Here is a 24,044-nt window from a genome sequence, read left to right on the forward strand (position 1 = left end):
CTTCCCTGTCCCTGTGCTCATATACTGGCAGGGAGCGCTATCCAGTAAATTAGAGAAGGGGCTAGGAGTCAGGACTACTGGACAGAGCTGTCAGAAACTCAGCAGGTTTAGGTCACATTTCACCAGCCTCTTTGTTTTGGTTCATATGGATATACACTGCATGGCCAAATTATTCTATTGTGCCAGTGTAAACCTGGGATCAATTCATTGATTTAATTGGATCATTCAAGATTTACACCAGCATGACTGAAAGCAGAATTTGGCTTTATGACTCCTGCTTTCAGAGGCAGACTACAGTTTGATGGGGCCCTGGGCCAGAGCAAGTGGGGGTAGGGTGACCAGATATCCTGATTTTATAGGGACAGTCCTGATTTTTGGGTCTTTTTCTTATATAGGCTCCTCTATCCTGATTTTTCACATTTGCTATCTGGTCACCCTAAGTGGGGGCCCCTCCTCCCTCCCTCCCTCCCTCCAGTGCTCCTGCCGGGGAGCTGGGTCAGCGCATGGAGGTTTGCCTCACTTCATCCACCTGGCGCTCCTGCTGGGGAGCAGGTTCGGGGTACAGGGGGCTTCCCCTGTTCCCCAGCAGAAGTACACAGGGTGCACATTTTTCAGGGCCCCCCCAATTGGCCGGGACCCATGGGCATGGGCCCTGTTGGCCCAGTGGCTAATCTGCCACTGCCTGCTTTGAATAAATCCACTGCACACCCAGGCAGAGCAGGGCCGATTGTTCACTTGGGCATTCCACTCAGGCAGAGCAGTGGTCCTTGCACACTCAGGATCATAGGTGATTGCACACTCAGTCACTGCATGCTAAGGGTCACACGTTAGGGAGCAGACCCTCTTGCACAGTAAGGGGGGCAGGACTCACTGCACGCTGCCCCTTGCACACTCAGGGGAAGCAGGGCTGATTGCACACTCAGAGTCATGGCACTGGGGGGTCACATTCAGGGGGAGCAGGGCCCCTGGCAAGGGCACACGCAGGGGAAGCAGGGCCTCACGCAGAGTCACAGTCACACTCTGGCTAGGGCCCATTGCACAAGAAGCGAGTGGCAGAGCCCCACCTGCACAGCACGAGACCCTCACCTGTCCAACCCCACAGCCGTAACCCAACCGTGGGTGCTACAGCCAATCATGAGCCGGGCATGGCATGGTGGCAGCTGTTTGCACCAATGGCGCGCAGTCTCCTCCAGCCAATAGGCGGCAGCCCCGGGCCTCCTCCTCCTCCTGCTGCTGGAGCCGGCTGCGGGGGTGGCCTCTCGCGAGGCTTCGCGGGGGCGAGGTCACATGGGGCCCTCTGGGCCTATCAGCGTGGCGAAGCGTGGAGCCGCCGAGGCTCCCGCCAAATACGAGCGGGAGAAGCTGGCGCGCCCCGGTCCTTGCGGCCGCCGGGGGAGGAGCCAGGGCCGCGCTCCGCGGCCGGGATATGGCAGGTACGGGCCGGGCTGAGGGGGAGCGGGGCTGTGGCGGGGGAAGGAGCCCGGGGTGGGCTGAGGGGGAGCGGGGCTGTGGCGGGGGAAGGAGCCCGGGGCTGAGGGGACAGCCCCGCTCCCCCTCAGCGCCCCCGGGGACGGCACCCGGCTCCCCTCACCAGGCCGGTGGGTGGGTCGGGAGCGGCCCGAGCCCGGGGTTCTGTTCCCGGCTCTGGGGCCTTGGGCCCCCTCCTGTAAATTGGGGGCGAGACCACCACTGCAAAGCGCCCGGAGACCCTCGGGTGCAAGGGGCACGATGCGCCCCCCATGGCGCAGCCTAGTTGTTGGGGGTCAATACGTCGAGCTAATAGCCCTGTCTGGAAAAGGGGGGCGGTGGTTCCCATCTGACGGGCTACAGGCGGGGTAGTCCACCCGCCCCACTGGCCCCTTTGCCAGAGTCGTGCTGCTCCACCTGGCCCATCTTACTCCCCTTTCCTACAATCTGGGGAGAAGGCTGAATTTCCAATTGTTGATCAGTCAGCAGGGTCTGGCCCTGTAAAACCTCCACTCTCCAATATTCATCCTTTTGATTCTGGCCTGGTTGCCCTTCTCCACTTGTGATTAGGACAAGGAGCTCTTATTCCTCTATCCAGCAGAAAATTCTTCTCTCTAATGATGCAGCTGGTGATCGACCCATATCATAACACGAATATTTCCTGAATCTGTAAGAAATGTGAGCTAAACGTAAATGTGTGTGTGTTTTCTACTTACAGCCATGGAGTGCAGAGACAAACCAGTTATTCCCACAAGGAAACTAGTACAAGGTAACTTTCTGGAAGAGGGCTGGAGACTTGTTTCTGACCCAACTTGCTTTCTAAAATATTCTACATCAAATGTTGCATAGACTTGTTAAACCAATCATGTTCAGTATATGTAGTAACTTCACTTATGAGCCAATAAAGGATTTCCTTGCACTTTTAAGAACCCACTAACTTTCATTTAATTTGTTTAGTTTCTCCCCTGCTGATTTGTATGATTTTACTAAAGTAATGAAATCTTACTATTTCAGCACGGTTGCCTTTCAAGCGTTTGAATCCTGTACCAAAGGAGAAATATGACACAGGCATGGAAGTCAAGAAAGCAAAGAGCTCACAAGATGTTGTTGGTCAAAATAAAGATTCCACTCTAGATACATCACATGCATCCTTGGACAATATGGAGAATGACTGCCAGTTGGATTCTGAAATGCAATTCACTCCCAAACTTGTTAACGGAAAGGGTCCGTTAGATAACTTTGTACAGAAAAACATGAAAAATAACATGAGAGAAACTGTACTCATATTTGACTTGACAGAGGACTCTAACCACACACTAAGTGATGGCCTAGACCACAGTAAATTAAATTCAGAAGCATCTTTATCTGTAGAGACAACTAATGGTATGGTAGAAGATACAAACCAGTCGACTCCATTAAAGCCTGTTCAGAATGCCCAAGTGGATGTTTCAATGGATACCAATCCACCTTATGAAGCTACTGCAAATAAGGATGAAGACTCAATAGATGTAACTAAATCCTGTTCTGAATTATCAAATACACAGTATAATAATTTGGAGAATGAGAGTGAACTCAAGGGTGTTATATTTGAGGGGAAGATGCCTGTAGTAGTTCTGGAGGATATTATGACTGTGAGATCTCCCCATGTTGTGTCTTTGGAAGGAAGTATGACCTCAGAAAGTGAGACAATGGAATCTTCTCCTGAAGGAGACTCTATACTTACTAATTCCTCATTAAGCTCCCCCTCTTCTACCAGCTCACCTGAGGCACAGAACAGGAGTGATACTAGTCCTTTAGCTGCTTCAATACCTGTTCGGAAGGTTGGTTTTTTGTTTTTAAATATTTGTTTCATTTGCATGTAGCTAGCATGGTCTCCCACCACAAAATCTATCCTAGGATTTTTGAATCCCTTTGTTTTGCCATTTCAAGTTGTTAAAGGTCATGGAAAGAGTTCTGAAAAGTATTGTAAGTTGATATATTTTTGCAAAAAGCTCATCACTCTTATAGTGAGCAAGATTCTCAAATGTTGACTCTTTTAAGGCAGAGAGCTGGATTCTTAGCTATTTCTAAAATGAGTAATTAAAATAATGTGCATAATCAGTGCATCTTAAGCTGTATATTTTAATGTTATCACAGGTATATTTACATAAAGTCACAGGGCTTCATGACTAAGTTACACCTGGGTATAATATGTGGGTAAACAGCAGAGTTCAAAGATAATTGTCTTTGTAGGACATTTTAAAATCTTACCTTTTATGAAGTTGTCGGAATTGTAAGTCCTCTTTTATTTATTTATATATATATACATACACACACAAGATTGAGTTTTAGGTTGTGGAAGAAGCTGTTCAAGTGTGCAAAATAGTGCTTTTTTTTTTTTTTAAGTAATATTTATGTAAAATTCCTTGAAGGATAGAAAATGCTCAAACTGCAAGCCTTATTTCAGAAGAATATAACTACAAATCCATGTGCTGTGTGGGGGTGGGAAGAGGGCAACTCAGACTACTTTTCTGCATCTCTTAAAACCAGTGTGCAAATCTTGTGCTGTCAGCCATCTTGTTAAAATATACACCATCTGATCATGTGCAGTTATCCATTGCTTGACTTTTTTCCAAAGCATTAGTACAAAACTATTTGAGGCACATGGTGCTGACTGACCAACAGCATCAAGAGTGGAATATAATAGTAAATACACATCTACACTAATTAAGCTTCACGGTAGCTTCGTGTGTGGTAATTTTATGCACTCATTGAATTAGTTTCAACTCAGACTTCTGTTCTAGTGATTGTTAGAACCTTTACAGCACCATGATTTTTGGCAGTGCACTGAGAGGGAAGCTTGGGTTTTTGAAACTGCAATCTGCGCGAATAGTGCTCAAACAATTAATCAAATGGTTTGAATAAAGTGGAGAGGTGAATAGGCTTTTCTGGAATCTATCAACTGAGATGTATAGTGGGAGTTTCTCTTGCATGAAACACAAAGGCCTGATGCTTAATATTGTTGAACCAGAGCAGACCTTGTAACTATGCTTTGGGCACTGCCATCTCCTTCAGTGCAAAAGTATGGTAGACTGTCTGGTCTGTGTATTTGTTTAGTTCTAGCTACCACTTAATTTTGTAATTGTTTTTCTAATAAAGAGGTTCAGGGCTAGGGTGTGGGTACTGCTCTATGAAGAAAGATTGTGAGCAAAATGTGTAGCTTGGCCAAGTGATTGAGAGAGTGGGTGGGAGGGACACACACATGCAACGGAAAGGTGTAAACACTGAGAATGGAGAGAAATTATTTAGGGGGATACAAAGGAGTAATAGGATACAATTAAATGGCTCATAGTCTAATACCAGAAACTTACTTATGAATTAGACTGTGGAATAGCTTCCCAAGTGAGGTAGTGGAAGCTCAATTACTGGGGATATCATAACTGGATTGGAAAAAACACTAAAGTGTACTTCAGAGTACTGTTATGCATTGGCTGGGGGTTTGGACTTCATGAATGTTACATCTCTTCCCTTTCTAATTTCTGTTACATCAGTGGCTTGTGTTTTTAGCTAGAAAAAAACAGTTATTGAGTGAAGTTACAAGTAGGTTTGGCAGAATTAAATTTTTATTTTTTTTATAATTTTGATGGATATCAGGTTTTTTAAGAACTTTTGTTTTTTATCCATTTACATTTTCACAGTTGTGGGAAATTATGGGAGGGTCTGACTAGTTACTTAATGACAATAGACTTTAAGGTTCAAAAAGTTAAAACTTTATAACCATTAAAACACAAATTGGCAATGTTTTATGTCAAAATATACAATGTAAATATCCTTAAATTTCAGAGGTAGTCAGTAGGTGGACTGTGGGCCAAATCTGGACCACGAGATACTTTTTGAACGATCCTGAAATCTTTTTTTTTTTTTTAAACTTTCTCTGGAATCTGAACCTTAACTATACATTGACCAAGAAATTTGGACCCTGATAGTCTATTTTTTATCTCCTAAGTTCTCAAGCAGCATTTCTTTCTTTGCCTAACTGTAAATTTTGATTATAAATGGAAATATTTTGTGTACAGTGAAATTGATGCTTACCAATTAAAATGTAATCCTTCCAAGCCTAGTTACACTTATGATCTTGATCCCTGAATTGACAATATGCTCTTATCTAGTACTATAAGCTTGTCTGATACCATACTTGTAACAAGCATGAAGTACTGCCAGTATAGCCTTATAGGGTAAATGTGCTTGGCTTTTGGCATAATATTGTGATAAACCACTGTTTTTAAACTAAAGCTCCACTTGGAAATCTTGCCACAAAACTGCCAGTGTAATGAAATAAAGGATTTTCGGAGCGGGGTAACCTGCATTCCACAAACTTCAAAATAAGGTAAAATGTCATATCCTTGGTATTTTAATTTAATGGAGCTTTTGCCAAAAATGGGGAAAACAGCACATACTGCAGTGTCTGTTCTGTGTGTCCTGGTATTGGCTTCTTTACAAAGTTGCATTAAATGTGTTTAAAAAAAAAAAAAAGTAAATATGGCTTTACTGACCCAAAGGACCTTATGGCAAGGACTGCATCCTTTCTTATACAAGGCTGAGTGCAGGACTATTGCTTGGTTATACTGCATAAGCATACATCTTTCAGAATAGGAAACTGGGTATTGAATGAGTAAAACATTGTACTACCTGATCTGTATTGAGAAGCCTAGAAAAGGAGAGAATAGAGGGATTTAGCAAACCTAACTAAACTACATAAAATACTACAGCCAAACTTAATCCATTTAATCATCATGTGAATTGAATTGTTTGGTATTCCACAGTTGCCTATACAGAAATTTATACATGTCTAAAACAAGCATAGATGTACTGTTTGGTGGAAGGGTAAGAACAAGAGGGGCCTTTCTTCTCTCTGACAACTTCTTGTCTCATGGTTAAGGACACTCCTTTTATTTGGGTAATGAGGGTCCAAAATCATGGCACAAATCAGTGGCATACTAGAGTAAAATATTGGCAGTAAGTAGGATCTAACATTGCTACAGCTTTGGCTCCCCTTGTTATGTTTTAGTGATTTATAGTGGCTTTGTGATTGACTTCTGTTCTTTTATATGTACAAAAATAAAAACATATTTTGGTTTTTTAAATATACCATGGTGATGGTACATTAGAGAAGAATATACTAATGCTAAAGTATGCAGAGTAGTAATATAGCATAAGCTTCAGTTTGCAATAAATTCTTATAAATACATGCTTGGTAAATCAGTCAGATTGGCTAGGAATGAAAAGAGCTGAAACCTGCTTCCTAATCTGTAGGAATATTTAACCTATCAAACATGCTGTTGGATGTCTAAAATTACAGCAAGTTTTGGTTGAGCTCTTCTGGAGAAAGTGCTCTAGGAATTGAGGTACTGAGAATGATGTAGACAGTATGAATCTAAAAACATCTGTACCTTCTAATTTCAGGTGCATCAGAAATTCCTCAAAAGTTCTGCGGAGAAGGAGAAGCTGAGATCGCAAAGAGTAAGGCATTTTCACTGACATAGAAAGTTTACCTGCTGTGCTTTTTGCATTGAATAGTAAGCAAAGCCGTTTGCGTTTCCTTTTGGTCCACTTTAACACCTCTCTTCCTGCTTCTCCAGTTCTTCTAACTGAGGAATGTGGAATCTTTATGCATGCAGTTAAAAGTTCTTGGCTTGTCCTGAAATTGCCTAATGCATGAGTAGTAGCTTTGCTTATCTCCTGTGTGATATGCACTTTAATATGAATTAAAGAAAAACATAGGTATGTTTCCCACTGACTTCAGAAATGCTGAGAAGGATTCTTTATTTTCCTCAAACTTTTTAACTGACTATATAGATACTCTCTTGTCCTGCATTTCTGCCAAACAGCTTGGAAATCCTGAAGAACCTTTGCTCTAGGGCCGCCTCGTTCAACATTCTTCCTCTTTTCTTGACAGCTACAAATATGATGTCCAGTTTCCATTAAAAAAAAAAAATCTGACAGTGGCCTGCTTGCCTGTGTGATTTGCTGGATGAGCTAGCAGGTACTGCTCCCCAGGCAGCATTTGTGAGCTGCATCCTATATCCATTAGAAAGCTGCTGGTCAGCTACTCCCTTGTAGTGTTATGGTGCTATCATGTAATATCACTTCCATACCACTCTTTCCTGTAATGAAGTGCTAATATAAAGCCCCTGATTAAATAGAATTTTATGCATAATCTGCAACAAAGATTTACTTTGTTGCATGATGGAACTAGACTGGCATTTTGCCAGAAGCTACTAAAACAAGCATCACTTATAAGCACCTATCATGTTCTCTCAGTAGCTTGGTTACAAGATCTAATTATTGCCTGTCCCTGTTTCATATAAGCTACATTAACATTGTAGTTTGGATGGAGTTTGGGACAGACTTAAAAATCTTGGCTTTTTATATGCAACATACTTTGTGCCAACAATCTGTTGTACTCTCGCATTCCATATATACATACTTCTACTTTCAGACATTTGATTGGGCTGAGTGAAAGCCTCTCTAGTGCACCACTCCTGCTATTTATTTATATATAAAGGTTTGCTGTTATCTAGACAACTTACAAAGCCACGTCGGCCAATAAATCTTCAGAGGATTGAGTCTTTCTAGCAGTCAATGAAGTTCTTATGAACACATTCTTTATAGGATTGCTGCCATAGACATAATTTTGTATCAGTTTGTCAGACTTCTGTTGCAGATATCTGTGCAGCACAAGCTTTGCTTGGTAAATACAGGCATCTGCTGGAAGCCTGAAATGTGAACTCAGTAGACAGAAGCTAGAAACTGACAGTATGGGGCATTTGGATGTCTGAGTACAGATTTCCTTAGCTCCCAGATATAGCATGTGCATGTAGTGCTATCAAAACAGGGGCTATCTTGGGATCTATCGCTGCACTAAACATAACACAACCTCAGAATATTTCAGTAGATGCTGCAACTGAGAAAAATAGCTCAGGCTTGCCTCAGGATATTATAATGTAAGTTCTAACATCACTTATGTTTGCCTTCCCTACTCCTCCCATAATACTACTTAGATCAGTGGTCCCCAACTTTTTTCGTCTGGCAAACGCCAGACGACAAGCCATGGGGGACTGTGGCGGCGGACAAGCATCTGCCAAAATGCCGCTGACAAGCGGCAACGTCAATGGGCATCGCTGCTGAAATGCCGCCGACAAGCAGTGTCATCCAGAGGCGTCGCCGCCGAAAATCAGCAGCATTTCGGCGGCAGCACCTCTGGATGACGCTGCTTCTCGGCGGCATTTTGGCGGATGCTCGTCCGTCAGCCAGTACGCAGGCGCACTTAGATGTTGGGGTCCCCTGACTTAAATTATCATAGCAACCCAAGGTGTCAAATTACCTTAAATGAACTGATGCACCAGTAAAAATGTCTCCTTGCTTTTAGAGTTATATAGGAAATAAAATATCTGCATAATGCAAATGGTGGTGTTCATCATGTTTTTAGGAAATAAAGTGGGTCTCCTTCAGAAACTCCATCTGGATATGAAAGTGATTTCTAATTGGGTTTTCACATTAGGAATCTCTAACGGTAGGCAGCCATAAATGAAAATAAGAGCATGAAAATGCAGTACCTAATAGGATATGTATTTCCCCAAATATCTTTTAAAACTACCATAATCAAATCTAGAAAAGTCTTTCTCCTGTATACTTAAATTTCCATAAACAAATATGTATTCTCAGACTTAATAATTAAAACATAAAACAAAATATAACACAAACTTCCTTCAGTATGCAGAACATGATTAAAACACTGTACAACTGACAGGCCCATTGAGGAGAGAGGGAGCCAAACACATTAATCAACAGGTGTTTGAGGACCAGCTTCACAGAATGGTTTAGCTTGCCCAGGCAACTAATGACAGTTCGTAAATCCTCTAACTGTCTCTTACTCCTCGCTGGTAACCTGAAACAAAACCAAGCCACAGGCTAAACACTCAGTGCAAGCACTTACACCAGTAACCCAACAGCACAAACAGTTGTGCTAATCTATTCTTTTGATACATAGCTGCATAATATGCATGACAGGGACATTTATTGAACTGTTTGTTTGGCAACTAGGATCAAGAACGTGCAGATAAGCTGCAGAAGTTGCAAGCAGAAAAGGAGGAAAAAGGGAGGCTGAAAGAAGAGGCAAAAGCTGCAAAAGAGCGGGCCAAGGAAGAGGCGAAGAAGAAGAAGGAGGAAGAGAAAGAACTGAAAGAGAAGGAAAGGAGAGAGAAAAAGGAAAAAGATGAAAAGGAAAAGGCTGAGAAGTTACGAGTGAAGGAGGAAAAACGCAAGGAGAGACAGGAAGCTTTAGAGTAAGTGATTTGTGTCCGTAACTTGTATTGTCATAGAGTTATACTGGTTTAAAGGTGCTTGTAGAAATAAGCTATCAACGTTAAGGGGTTGCGCTGATTTAACTATCTGTTTCTAAATAGTTTTAGTACCAGTTTTAACTATGTGGACCTGCCCTTAGTCTTAAGAATTTTCTACTTGAATGCAGATGATAAACTGAGCTCCTACTTTGAAATGGCTGAAAAGAGGTTTTGTGCTTCACCTGAGGTTTTTTCCTCTTCATGCCATGGCTGGGGAACTTCTCTTTTTTTAAAAAGTGTTTTTATGTTACAACCACAAATCCCTCTTCTGGATGTTGGAGGGAGTTGAAAATGGATAACTAGTAATGTAGACATGGTTGAACATATAAACTTCCAGTGCAGAAGACATGAATAGGCTTTTGTTCCACATTCTTGCTGGTTTTGATCAAATGAATGGACTGCCCTTTTGTTCCATTTGTACAATGGGTCTTGGTCCATGACTGGAGCTCCTAGGCTCTACCACAATACGAATAATAAATACTGTCACCTTAATGACTTGTGTGGTAACTCCTTAAATTAACTTTATATTTTAAAGGGCAAAACTTGAAGAGAAAAGGAAGAAAGAGGAGGAGAAACGGTTAAAAGAGGAGGAAAAGGTAAAAATGTCTTGCTTTATTTTGGAGTCTTGCTGTCCCTCTGATGATTTCTATCTAGGTTCTTGTACTGGAATTGGAGACTGCTAGTGTCCTTGATCGCCCTGACACCCACATTTCCCTTGCTAGATCATCCAGAACATGGCTTCTAATATCCCCTCTATCCCGCTCTTTGAATCTCTCCATTTGCTCTCCCTTCTCCATTGCATCACATTTAAACTTCTTGTGTTCTTATTCAAAGTGCTACGTATTCAATCTAGTCTTATTGCACTACTCCACCAGTGATGCCTTGGTGCACCTCTATCCATTGCTCCCATCAGTGCTGTGGCCTTTGTTCATACTTGTCCATCTCCACCTTCCTCTCCCCAAAAAATATAAAAGCTTTCTCTGTTCTGGTCTGTCAAGCTGCTGACCTGTCCATAAATCCTTGCGGAACTTGCCTCTTTCGACAATGCTCACAAATCATGCTGCAGCATGGAGTTGTTGGCCTTCTCGTTCTTGTTTGTGAAGGAGTATCTGGGCCAGTATGGAAATTCTGACCTTTCAGGACTCTGGGCTACAAATGGGGAACAGTGGAAATATGGAAATCCTTCCAAAAGTCACTGGGGAGCAACTCATGTACTTGCTCAGAGGATATTGTGATTGGCTTTTGACAGATCTTCCATCCAAAGCTCTCATAACCCATCCTCTGAGCACGATAACAGTACAAGCCCTCCACCAAAGCACCATTCTTCCCACTCAAATTCTGACACAGGCACTCAAGTGATGAATTTAAAGCAGGAGAAAAGAGAACTGGAGCAACCCCTTATCCGAACACCTAGCCTCTTTAGCCTGCCCACTTGTTTTGTTGTGTTCAGTTATAGGATTCCAACACAGGACAAGGCAATAGTAGTACATTCATTTGTTATTGATCACTATTGGTGTCCAAATTTGTACTAGGTGTTTCACAGAAAGCAACAACCCTTTTGTTAATGTTTCATTGTATTACAGGAGCTGAGCAAAAAGACCAAACCCCTCACTCCATACCTCATCTTGGACTTTAGTGAGCTAAAGAGTGTAACCCCTGTTAAAGACTGGGCCATGTTAATGTTCATTTAACAAGTTGATAACATGTATTTCAACCCTCTAATTCCAGCGCATTAATGCACAGAAGGCAGAAATCACCAGGTTCTTTCAGAAACCAAAGACTCCACAAGCCCCGAAGGTCAGTTATTGCTAATCATTTTCTTTATTTCTCTGCTTCATTTACTATCTTCTGAACCAACACACTAGTTCTGTTAATGACATGCATCCACACCTTTTTCTTTTCAAGTGAACAAACTTGAGGACTGACTTCTAATTTATTTTAAAAAGTGATGGCTGTGCATCTGTGGTTAGACAATTGAAAACTTTGTGGCTGATGCTGTGAGGGACAGAATTGTAATCTCTTATGGTAGAGATCATACTTCTTGCCAGTTATACTGAAAATCCATGACTCGTTTAATAGTTGTTCCAGGAATGATTACAAGACTTTAATTCTCCTCAAGGGGATCTGCTGAACTCACAAATAAGAAGTATGTAATCCGGGGTAGTCAATAGGCAGACCGCAGGCTAAATACTGACCACCAGATGCTTTTGAACAGACCCCAAAATGTTTTTATTTATTATCATTATTGTTTTTAATTATTTTCTTTGGAGTCTGGACCTTGACTATGCCTTGGCCAAGAAAGTTGGACCTTGACAAAAAATAGACTACCCCTGATCCTAGCATCTCTTGAAATATCAAGACTTTAGATTTAACTCAAATGGGCTAGTGCTGCTGTTTTTCAGATGCTGATGGATTCAGACTAACATTTCTAAACGTACTTTTAATTTCAGACCCTTGCTGGCTCCTGTGGGAAATTTGCTCCCTTTGAAATTAAAGAGAACATGGTCCTGGCTCCACTCTGTCGTGTTGCCTTTGATCAGGACCTCTCAGATCAGTTAGATCAGCTCCTACAAGCACAGAATAATGACATTTCTTTCTTGGAAGAACTAAAGTGCCGCAAGCCACACAAATCTGGACCTACCATTGTCTGTTACCGCAGTGCTGACATAGTCAACAGGTTAGTCTGGGGCTTGGGGTCGCTGTTCACTTACATACCAACTGTGAAAACAGTGTTGGAAAATGGTTTGCACCAACAGCAGTGATCACAAAAAAGTGGGGTTTTTCTTTTAGAATAGTCCTGTATGAGCTTCGTCACCACAGGAAGCAATGTATTGTGATGCAGATTTCCTTGATTCCATACACAAGCTCACAAATCCTTCTCCGCAGGGAGTCTTGCACTTGAACAGTGTCCAGTGCAGAAAGGTAGCGCTCTGTTTGCTTCATCTAGGGTTTTGTCTACACTGGCACTTTCATCAAAACTTTTGTCGCTCAGGGGTATGAAAAAACATCCCCTTGAACGACAAAAGTTTTAATGACAAAGCGAAGCTACCCCCCCTCGTTGGAGGTGGTTTTATTTTGTCACCGGAAAGCTCTCTCCCGGCGATAAAGAATGGCTACACTGCAAACCTTACAACGGCGCAGCTGCAGTGGCACAACCACCCTGTTGTAAGGTTCGCAGTGTAGACATAGCCTAAATAACATGGCTTTAACAAAAAGGTGCCGTCAGATAGTTAAACCAGAGCTGCTATCACACACAGGTTGGTGTCGTTATTTAGGGAGGGACCCTGGCCGGGATAGAAGCTTTGTCCTTGCAAGCAGATGGTGGCGATGTGTCGTTAATTCAAACACTCTAGAATTGTTTGAGACTGCTGAACTGAAGAGGGTCTCTCAGGCTTTTAAGTGATGTCTGTGGGTTCTCTCTGAGCAGCAGTGGAGTGTGAAACCACTGAGGGCTGTGTTTGTTTCAACAGTGATGTGGTGATAGTGGATAGCTGCAAAATGGACAACGTTCCTGAAAGGAAGAAATTTGGCAGGATGAAACTCCTACAGTTTTCTGAGAATCATCGACCTGCATACTGGGGCACATGGAATAAGAAAACCACTGTCATTCATCCCAGGAATCCCTGGTCAAAGGACAGTGTAAGCATTTCACAATCAGCATGGTCTTACCCATGCCTTACTGATTGCTTTCTTTCAGTTCTGAAGCAGACCTTGTCTCCAAATACCCATGCGTTCTTCTCTTGCATTTCACAGACCAGTTGTCATTTATTCCCTCTTGCTGCTGTTTGAATTGTTGCATGAACTCTTGCATTGCTCTCTGAGTTCACTGACTGAGTGGTGACATGTGGACATTTCTCATTACAGAAACTGCTCGACTATGAGATAGATAGTGATGAAGAGTGGGAAGAGGAAGAACCAGGAGAATCTCTCTCTCACAGTGAAGGGGTGAGGATTTCCTGCGCTAGCCAGCCTTAAAGTTACGGAGATGATTCAAAAGAAACATAGCTGTCATAGTGGACTGAAGCTTTGTTGTTGTTGTTAGTTTCAAACCAGACAGATGACACTCTTTTCTGAGACTGTTCATGTCTGGATTCTTGCTGCTTGTTGAAACTCTTGCTAGGTGATTTTATAAAGTGCAGTTTCTAGTAAAGTTAACTTTATCTTCAGGATGATGATGAGGAGGGAGGAGAAGATGAAGATGATGATGATGGCTTTTTTGTACCCCATGGGTACCTATCGGAGGATGAAGGAGTGACAGAAGTAAGTGAATTGAGTGACCGTGGGCCTCAATTTCCTTGTTTCCCAAATGTACTGTGTAATAAGTTGCATACCTTTCAGGAGGGCACTGCTGGGTTGGCTCAAATGTCTAAAGATTTGGGCACTGTTCTCATTGGTGCAAACTGCATGCTTTGCTAGTTGGTAGAGGAGAGGCAGCCTGCTCGGAATAGACGGGTCTGCTTATCTGTTTAGCAAATAAATGAAATGTATACTTCAGCCTTTAATACTAGCACACTCTACAGTCAGTTAGCATATCGGTGTCTTTGCACTTCCAGATAGGTATATACTGCAGCATTTTGATCCAAGCAGGGGAGAACAACATTGGACAGAGGCAGTTTTATTCACTTACATCCCTCTTTGTAACAACAGGTTGTATCAGAGTTTAATATGTTGTATGGCCATATGAAAATCCAAGAAAGCTCTTCTATGGTGAGTGGAGTAGAGGAAGGTAGAGCTAGGAGAAGGAGCTACCAATAGCATATAATGATTTCTCCCACCTCTATAATAGCACATTTGTATAGTGAGTGGTAGTTAGAGGAGCATTTGAAATACCTGTAACACTGTAGCGAAAGACAATGCTGATCGTAAGCTTATGCCCAGGATGAAGAGGGTGAGTTAGAAATTCCACCAGACCCAAAGGTTGACAAACTTTGCTGTATGGGCAACTTAAAACAGAATGTGAGGATGTTATCTCCTCAGAGTGAAAACCCACATCTAGGAATATTCCAGCCAGAAGAGAGGAAATAAGCAGCTGATAATGGCCTCTTTAGTGCTTTAGCCTGTTGGTCTCAGGGAAAATGTGTAACATCCTGGGAAAGCTTCTACAACAGGGTGACCCTACACTTGGAAGCTTTACTTCTAAACCGCTTATAAAGAGGCATTCATCAGGAATGGGCTGAAATCCCATTCTTGAGAGTAAGGATGACAGGGCTTCCCATCTAGTGTTTGATTCTGAGATATAGATATATACACACACTTTTAGAAGAGTTGCAATTTTGAAAACTTTATGTTGTGGCAGTGTTTTTCAATGGATATGGGACTCAGGAAACCAGTGTTCTAGTCTCAGCTCTGCCACTGGCCTACTGTGTAACTTTGATTTACATCCTCTCCCTATGCCTCAGTTCTCCATCTGTAAATGGGGATATTTCCTGCCTATGTGATTCATGGATGACAAGCTCTGTGACAGCTAGATATTTAGTGAATCACCACCTGACCATCAGAGATTGATAATAGGGGTTTTTCTGGCACTTTTACTGTAAAGCTGTGACAATACTATTTCTCAGCACTGTATGGGTCCATTAATTTGATAGCTTTCCTCCCGAAGTATTTCCTTCAAACATTGTACCTCATACTTTTGATTTCTCATAGCTCTGAACACACTATGAAGCAGAAGTGAGGGAATTTCAGTTTTTCTGGAATTAGTGAGTCAGAGGCTTTTCTTGACTTTCAGGAGCATGATCCAGAGAATCAAAAAGTTCGTCAGAAGCTGAAAGCAAAGGAGTGGGATGAACTGATAGCCAAGGGGAAGAGGTTCCATGTTCTTCAGGCTGTGAAGATTGGCTGCATCTGGGAAACAGAAGAAAGCAAAAGCAGTGCACATGCAGACCTAAAGGTGCTTCAGCAGTTTGCAGTTTGTATTCTGGATTCATCTGTTGCCGAGGAAGAGCAGATGCAGAAAACTAGCAAAAAAAGGACAAAAGACCAGCAAAGTAAGACTGGGAAGGGCCAAACCTTTGTGATTTCGCCTAGCAGTAAATCAGATGTCGCCTGTGAGGAAACCCCTCACGTATCCAATCTAAGTTTGTTTAAAATTCAAAATAATGAATAGTGTTAAATGACTAGTGTGAAGTCTGAAATATTTGCACGTGAACTTGATGGAAACTTTTCCATGCTGGGTAGTTCTAACTATGTTCCATCTGAAATCTGTTGCTTGCTTTAAACGCTGGAGCCTTTTGCTGAGAAAAAGATTAGAAAAGACCATTTTGAGTTCAATTATATCCCTATATACTATTTATTGACTATTGATTAATGCTAAAGAGGCAGAACTAGTTAACAGAAAGGATGCTAATACCATGAAAACAGAGGGAGGGCTAGAGCAGGAGATGGAGTTGGACCTCTGGGTTCTGTCCCCAATTGATACTGATTTATTTGAGTTTAACAATACTTTTCCTCTCTGTAAAATGGTGGGTATAATACCATACTGGGCTGTTGCACTGCTTGCATTCCAAAATTCCTTTAAGCAAAGTGCTCTCCGCATGTACTTTGAGTGACCACAACCCTTGTGTGTGGGTTTTTTGGTAACAACTGCTTAGTTTATATCAGTGAGTCAATGACTTATCCTGAGCTCTAGGCATATATACCAGCTTGCCTTCAAAAACATACATGCAATCGTCTTTCTCTCTCCAGTCCTGGGACAACTGCTTCCGCTGCTCCATGGGAATGTCAATGGAAGTAAAGTGATCATCCATGAATTCCAGGAGTGTTGCCGCCAAGGACTGTTCAGTGAAACGGCCCTTGCCCCAGATATTAGTGATGCTAGTCCTACAAGTCCCAACACTTCCCGCCCGCAGACTCCAGTCAACGAGGACTCTGCTATCCCTTCCAAAGCCAGACTAAAGCGAATTATTTCAGAGAACTCTGTGTATGAGAAGAGACCTGAATATAGGATGTGTTGGTATGTCCACTCAGAGGTGCTGAAAAGCTTTGACCAAGAGCACCTTCCTGTTCCTTGTCAGTGGAACTACATCACACCAGTCCTTTCTGCAGCCAAGGAGGACAATAGCAGCGTACCAGGAGTGACAGTGATACAAACCACTCCAGTTTCAGTAAAGAGGAAGTCAACAGGAAGCATGTCTATCACCAAGTTCATGAAAAAACCTAGGGATGCAGAACAGGTGAGTTCCTTTAAGAACATTCTAACTTTATGTAACTCAGAAGGGGATGAGAACTATTAACATAAAATAGCGATGATCTAACTAGGCAAGCCTGGATCTCCTTATAGATGGCAAAATGCTGGTTTTGCAGAGGGGAATATTGTCATGAATTTCATTGCAATGAATCCCTTGTGGGATGGGGTGGCAAGAGAGCGGAAGCTGATTATCTATTCAAATTAATGTAAGATGCTTCTTTGGAGTTCTAGTTTTCAAGTTGAATAGGAAGTTTAATTTAAAATATTGGCAACTTTTCTTTCGGTCCCTCCACTTTCCCCTATGTGGGTAATGATCACCTCCAAACCACAAATGTTTTCTGAACACCTAGCTAAACCTGCTTATACTGCAGTTCTCATCCTATATGCATGCGAAACAGTACATTCTATCGCTGTCCGATATCTTCCTTGCTGCCTAGCCTTGACTCACTACTCTCACCTCTTGCTCTCTGTTGCTTGTATGTATTGAACCTGTGGACTAAATCCTTAACTGTTGCTTGTAAGGCCTCATAGCGCTGTAGATCGGCAAAATATACGCACCGAGGTAACTGTCAAGACAACCTAGTAAGCTTAGAAAGTCCTAGAGTACAACATGAAACATGAGGCAAAACTGAGTGCTTATAATGTGCTCTCGTTTTAGGCTACATGTTTCCTTCTGCTCTCTTCCCTGCTTCTCAGTGTAATTGCAGATTTTAATAAGAATTTCAGCTGTTACATTGCTCTTAAATTTCCCATTCAAGATGCATGGGTCCTAAACATGCCTCTCATAACACGTGGCGTACCTCATCTCGTGTAGTAAATGCCGCCATAGCAACTATGTGGGTGAAACTAGACAACCACTATGCTCTCGAATAAACTCTCATAGGAAAATGATAAAAGACAAATACCACATCACCTGTGGGTGAACACTTTTCACAAAGCGATCACTATATCTGACCTCTCAGTCCTCAAAGGAAACCCGCACAACACTTTCAACAGACAAGCCTCGAAGCTTAAATTAATAAATGTACTAGATACTAAAAATCATGGACTGAAAAGACACTGGATTTATGGCTGCTTATAATAATCTATAACCCATTAAGAGCCCTCTTTCCTTTCCTCCCTGTGACTGGAGGGGTATTAATGGGCCACTTCACCTTGAATGGTCCCTTGAAATGTGATAACTACTTAGGCTAAACAATCTGTTCCATCTTGTATTTAGCTGTGACACTTTGTCAGTTTCCCAGACCTGAAGAAGAGCTCTGTGTAATAAAGGTATTACCCACCTTTGTCCCTCTCATATCCTGGGACCAACAGGACTACACCAACGCTGCATACTTTTATTAAAGTTATTTCAAGAGATGTCTATTTGTAAGTCCAGTTAAAAGCTAGAAAAGATTGTGTTCATTAAAGCCACAATCAGGGCTTTAACTTCTGTGTATCTTAATTATCTTCCCAGCTCCCAGAGTGTCTGCTCTGAGACTGGGGCAATAAAGAGGGAGTTAAAGGTTGTTTTCCAATTCAGTGCTGTCAGGGGCTTGCCTATGCACAGAATGGAACAGAGGTAGAACTTTGCTCAGCAGACTGCATGCATTTCTTGTCCCTTTATCTGCAAGCTTGGGGAGAGAAGCTGTGACCTGAAGCTCCTTCCTCTACTTACTACCATCTTACTCTTAGCATGTTGGGCCTTTTTCTCTTCTTCCTGCATGTGAACCTGCTGAGTAACACCACTTTGGAGGCTTGCACTGAAGCTGTACCTGCCCCCAGAGTTCCATCTGGCTATTGATTGGCCTACACACTGAGTAAGACAGAACCTAAAACCTCTGCTTGGTATTCACTCAAGCAGTTAACTATGGGCCATGATCCTCCTGCAAGAAGAAGGGGGAGACTGAGGGTACTGGTAAACAGTATTATTCTACAGACCCTCTAAAGCTCTGGATGCTGCTAAAGGCAACTTCTTAAAGTAGAACTCAATACTCGGGACACAGTGCAGTTTGGAACAAGGTGCAGAAAGCTTTCAGAAAGAATATTTGCATTAGTGCCTTCAAGTCAACTGCTGCTCTGTCTTATTGTTCCTCCCCTCAAATAGGGTGGGTGCTTGTGGGAAAAATCAAAATTAGATTGTTTGGATCCATGCAGCCATGTCTCAGTGAAAATACCTTTCAATAAGCTGTCTTCTTTTCCCTCTTCTTACCTAGTCATCCTTCTGCTATCATGATATTCCATCATGCTTTCTGGATCTGTCTTCCAAATTCTGGTGCTCTTAAGTTGAAGAGCAAAAGAAAGTCACTACTATAACTGAGAACCAGTGCACATGTGAACAAACTGAATCTTGATTAATGCATAGCTTTAAATTAAAACATGAAGGATATTCTCAAATCTAGGTTTTTCTCTCTAAATCCAGGAAAAATAATAGAAGCAATTCACTGTGGAGTAAGCACAACATCCCTCAATTCCTTTAATTCCACTCTTGTGCTCCCTTTGACTCAAAAGCAGCAGTCACCACTGTTCCCATTACTGTTCTATAAAAAAGGAAAAATTAGTTCCTTTTTAAACACTGAAAAACAAATCCTGAAGGGGAAACTTTGGTAGGAAAATTATAATTTTCATATAATTTTATGATTCCCTATTGAAAGCAAGAAGAAACTTTTAAAATGTTTTAATTTAAAAATAAAAGTGAAACTTCCCTTTCAGAACAAAGCTTGAGATCATGTTTCAGCTCAGGGTGAACAGTTTGTACCTTCCTTACACACAAGGCAATGAATAATAGCCCCTATGTTTTAGCAAGCAGTTTTTTGATACAGCAACTTGTGTAGCAGGAAATCTGACAGTAATATAGATGCTGACTTTTGACAAGGGGCCCAGGCTGTGTGTGAAGTCAGATTAGTTCATCCCTGGGGAACACTAAGTCCAGCTTTGTTCAGGATATCCTGAAAGCACTGTAAGAAATACTCACTATAGAAAGGCTTGAATTCCTTTCTGTGCTGCCTAATCCACTGGAGAACTTGTTCTGATCATTTTGCATGTTAAACAGTCACTGGCAGACTTAGTCGCTACTACCTCTGGTGCAGCTTTTTGATTTCTTTAAAGGCTGAAGCTGTGGAAATGGATGGGTTCCAGGCCGACACTGAAGAAGAGGAGGAAGATGACTGCATGATTGTGGACATACAACCAGGGAAAGGTGAGAAATGATCTCTGACAAATGGCTTTTGACAGATTGGCTCCCAGGAGCCACCCAGTGAAACACTGCTTAACAGGCTAGTAAATTCAGCAGCATGTGAACAGGACATACAGCTAACACCATTGCTGTTCTTCCTACCATTATTTCCACCTGGGCTAGTTCATTTTGCATAACACCTACTATTGACACCACCTCTGTTAGTGCTGCTGTCACCCTCCCCAGTCCACATTTGCTCTTCGCTCCCAGATGCCAAGTTGTCCTAACCTTGGCTGAGGGTTTTGCTGCCTGCTCTTCTATAACACTTCCCCACACCACTTAATAGGACCCAGACCAGCAGACCTTCCTAGTGCTCCATCTGTCTCCCTCCTCTAACCACTCCTGCCATTTCAGAGACAAGGGGCATGAGGTAATATCTTGTATTGGACCAACTTCTGTTGAGGAAAGAAGCTTTCGAGCTACCCAGAGCTGTTGTCTGTGTAGCTCGAAAGTTTCTTTTTCCTCAACAGAAGTTGGTCCAATAAAAGATATTCCTTACCCACCTTGTGTCTCTAAGATCCTGCGATCAACATTGCTACAATACTCCTGCAAATTTCCCATTCCAGTCGGTACTAAGCTGGACCTCCTCTTTCCTACCCTGCTCAGTGCTTTGGTCATCATCTGGATTATAATCACTCCTCGTGCCAGGAGGAAAAAGTGACCTCTGCACACCCCAAAAAAAAAAAAAAGTCAGGGTTGGATGTGGATAAGACAAGAACAGTCTGGAAACACTTTGCACTTATGCAAATTGCGTGAGAGTTGTTTTTGGCTGCTAGGCTAATTATCACTGATTTATACTGGTAGATGATACACACTGTTCTCCCCTTCTTTGGGAGACGTAATCTTCAACAGAACAAATGAAACCCTGACAATACACCACCTGCAGAAGGTGCTATGCTTGCTGAGAACTGTGAATGCCTGGCCTTCTGCATGTTCAGAAGTGCAAACGGTTAACACAAGAATCTCTCTAAGGTTGTGTATGCTTTTGCTGCAGGACCCTTACCTACCTGGTTTTGTAAAGCATTACACATACACACATACACCCTCTTTGTGGTGGTTCTCCTCATGGAAATGGGGCTAGGTAATAAGCAGGGCTCCTGTTTGGCAGATGAGGAATCCAATCCTTGCCGCAGAATTCTGCTCCAGAATCGAAGTAATCATTTACAAGCTTCTTTTCTTAGATCTTGTTGTGAAAAGGACCTTAAGAGTATGAGTCAATGCAATATTTGCAGCCTGAAATAGTAGCTGAGGGGATGGAACTGCTTCTTTCCTCTCGCTGGGGTTTTATCTGACCCCTGACGTTAATTTCATTAAGTATTTCTCTGCTGGTCAGTTAGTACAAAACAATACTACAGCTGTCCCTTACATGGTTGTCAGAGCCTTCAGTTCCCCTAATGACTTCTGCAATGGAGCTCATCTTTGTAAGACTGTCTCTGCAGAGCCCCAGTGTAGAAGTTACCTGGCACAGATGTGGGGTGAACAATGTTCCTTGATTCTACATTCCATAGACGGAGGGTATTAAAATGTCCCACCCCTTTGAAAAAACAAGGAGTCCTTGTGGCACCTTAGAGACTAACAGATGTATTTGGGCATAAGCTTTCGTGGGCTAGAACCCACTTCATCAGATGCATGGAGTGGAAAATACAGTAGCAGGTATATATACATAGTACATGAAAAGAGGGGAGTTGCCTTACCAAGTGGGGGTCAGTCTAATGAGATAATTCAATTAGCAGTAGAATACCAAGGGAGGAAAAATCACTTTTGTAGTGGTAATGAGGGTGGCCCATTTCAAACAGTTGACAAGGTGTGAGTAACAGTAGGGGGAAATTAATATGGTAAAATTAGGTTTTGTAATGACCCATCCACGCCATCTTTATTCAGGCCTAATTTGATGGTGTCCAGTTTGCAGATTAATTCCAGTTCTGCAGTTTCATGTGGGAGTCTGTTTCTGAAGTTTTTTTGTTGAAGAATTGCCACTTAAGTCTGTTACTGAGTGACCAGTGAGGTTGAAGTGTTCTCCTACTGGTTTTTGAATCTTGTAATTCCTGATGTCAGATTTGTTTCCATTTATTCTTTTGTGTAGAGACTGTCCGGTTTGGCCAATGTACATGGCAGAGGGGCACTGCTGGCACGTGATGGCATATATCACATGGGTAGATGTGCAGGTGAATGAGCCCCTGATGGTGTGAGGTCCTATGATGGTGTCCCTTGTATTTTCCACTCCGTGTATCTGATGAAGTGGGTTCTAGCCCATGAAAGCTTAGGTCCAAATAAATTTGTTAGTAGTCTCTAAAGTGCCGCACGGACTCCTCGTTGTTTTTGCTGATACAGACTAACACAGCTACCACTCTGAAACCTCCCATCCCTTTGAGTCATCTCTGTTCTCTGTACCAGCTGGAACTGTCATGGTACCATCCTCCCCTTTTTTCTGTTGCTTAATAGACAATATTTTTAAACGTTAGCTATGTTAAGATAAAATTGTGTGCATTATTTGAAATGCACAGCAAGATTCTTTGCAGTCCCAAAAAAGCAGAGCAACTTAAAGGCTCTAACCTCTTGTGCTGAGAAATAGGGCTCTTTCTGTTCAGGTTTTCCTCTAAGGACTTATCTAAACACAAACTTGAACTGGTTTGACAGTGACTTTTTTAAGAAGTAAATAAATCAGTGCAAAAGACTGTGGATGACCATTTTAGGTGTAAACAGAATTTATTTTGGCTAAGTTTGTCTTTTGATTTAACTGTAATCTAAAATCAGCCACTGAAAAGTATCTACCCGGGCTTGTACCAGTAATGCATACTTTGAGTAGGCAACCCCGAAGACTTGAGGTATGTCTACGCTACCCACTGGATCGGCGGGCAGCGATTGATCCGGGGGTGTGTGTGATTGATCGCGTCTAGTCTAGATGTGATAAATCAACCCCCAAGCGCTCTCCCATCGACTCCTCTACTCCAACTCCACGAGAGGCGCAGGTAGAGTCGACGGGAGAGCGGCAGCAGTCGACTCACCGCGGTGAAGACACCACAGTAAGTCGATCTAAGTACGTCGACTTCAGCTACATTATTCACGTAGCTGAAGTTGCATAACTTAGATTGATCTCTTCTCCCTCCCCCCCCTCCCCCCAAGTATAGACCAGGCCTCAGACAGAGCCTCTAACACTAACTACACTTTTTAATGAGGATATATTGCAGGTGCTGAGTTGCACTGTATTAGTTGTGAAAGTGTAAAACATTTTTCTACTTCACAGATTCTACATCTGCAATTACTGAAACCACTTCAGAATCAGATGGTGCAATGGAGATTGTCCCCATGCAGAAGGCTATTGCAGTTGGCCCATCGAACGCAGTTTGATACTTAATTCCTACTAACCCCTCTGTATGTATGTAGAATTTTTAGGATTTTAAACTTGTGTATCTTTGTACAAGATACTTGAAAGTATTCCATATTTCTTGTAAAGAGAAGACAGCACTTTGGTCTAAAGCAGAACAGATGAAAGCTTGAAAATTTTAGTTTTAATATTTTTAGCTAAAAATATTGCATATTAATCTGTCTTTAATAAAGCATTATTGAAATTGATATTTTGTATGAAAGTATCTAACTTGTGCTCGCTAAGCAAAGTTAGCTGTGTGATCTTGCAAATGTAAGCTTAAGACTTGCCTATGGGCATTACAGTCTGTTCATAATTCTGTATAGCATGGCTTTGGGGGCATAAGTGGTGACATGTACAATTATATTTGAATTTATGCTACCATTATTTTGTCCTGTTTCTGGTCTGCCTTTCTATAGGGACACTACCAGG

The 24,044-nt window shown here is 42.2% G+C and overlaps 2 protein-coding genes across 2 annotated transcripts in view; one reads left to right on the forward strand and one right to left on the reverse strand.

The window, feature by feature from the left end:
- SH3GL1 (SH3 domain containing GRB2 like 1, endophilin A2) overlaps window positions 1–24,044 on the reverse strand; it is a 208,481-nt gene that overhangs the window by 49,958 nt on the left and 134,479 nt on the right. The window lies entirely within an intron of this gene.
- On the forward strand, window positions 1,146–23,596 carry CHAF1A (chromatin assembly factor 1 subunit A). Its single transcript, XM_065422252.1, is given in 16 exon segments — window positions 1,146–1,170; window positions 1,173–1,433; window positions 2,186–2,236; window positions 2,482–3,287; window positions 6,910–6,966; window positions 9,550–9,791; window positions 10,384–10,444; window positions 11,577–11,645; window positions 12,299–12,525; window positions 13,319–13,487; window positions 13,713–13,793; window positions 14,016–14,108; window positions 15,577–15,835; window positions 16,533–17,020; window positions 20,122–20,212; window positions 23,493–23,596. Coding segments are annotated over 16 exon segments (3,084 nt in total).

This window comes from Emys orbicularis, chromosome 24 (assembly GCF_028017835.1).
Source record: "Emys orbicularis isolate rEmyOrb1 chromosome 24, rEmyOrb1.hap1, whole genome shotgun sequence".
NCBI classification, from domain to species: domain Eukaryota; kingdom Metazoa; phylum Chordata; order Testudines; family Emydidae; genus Emys; species Emys orbicularis.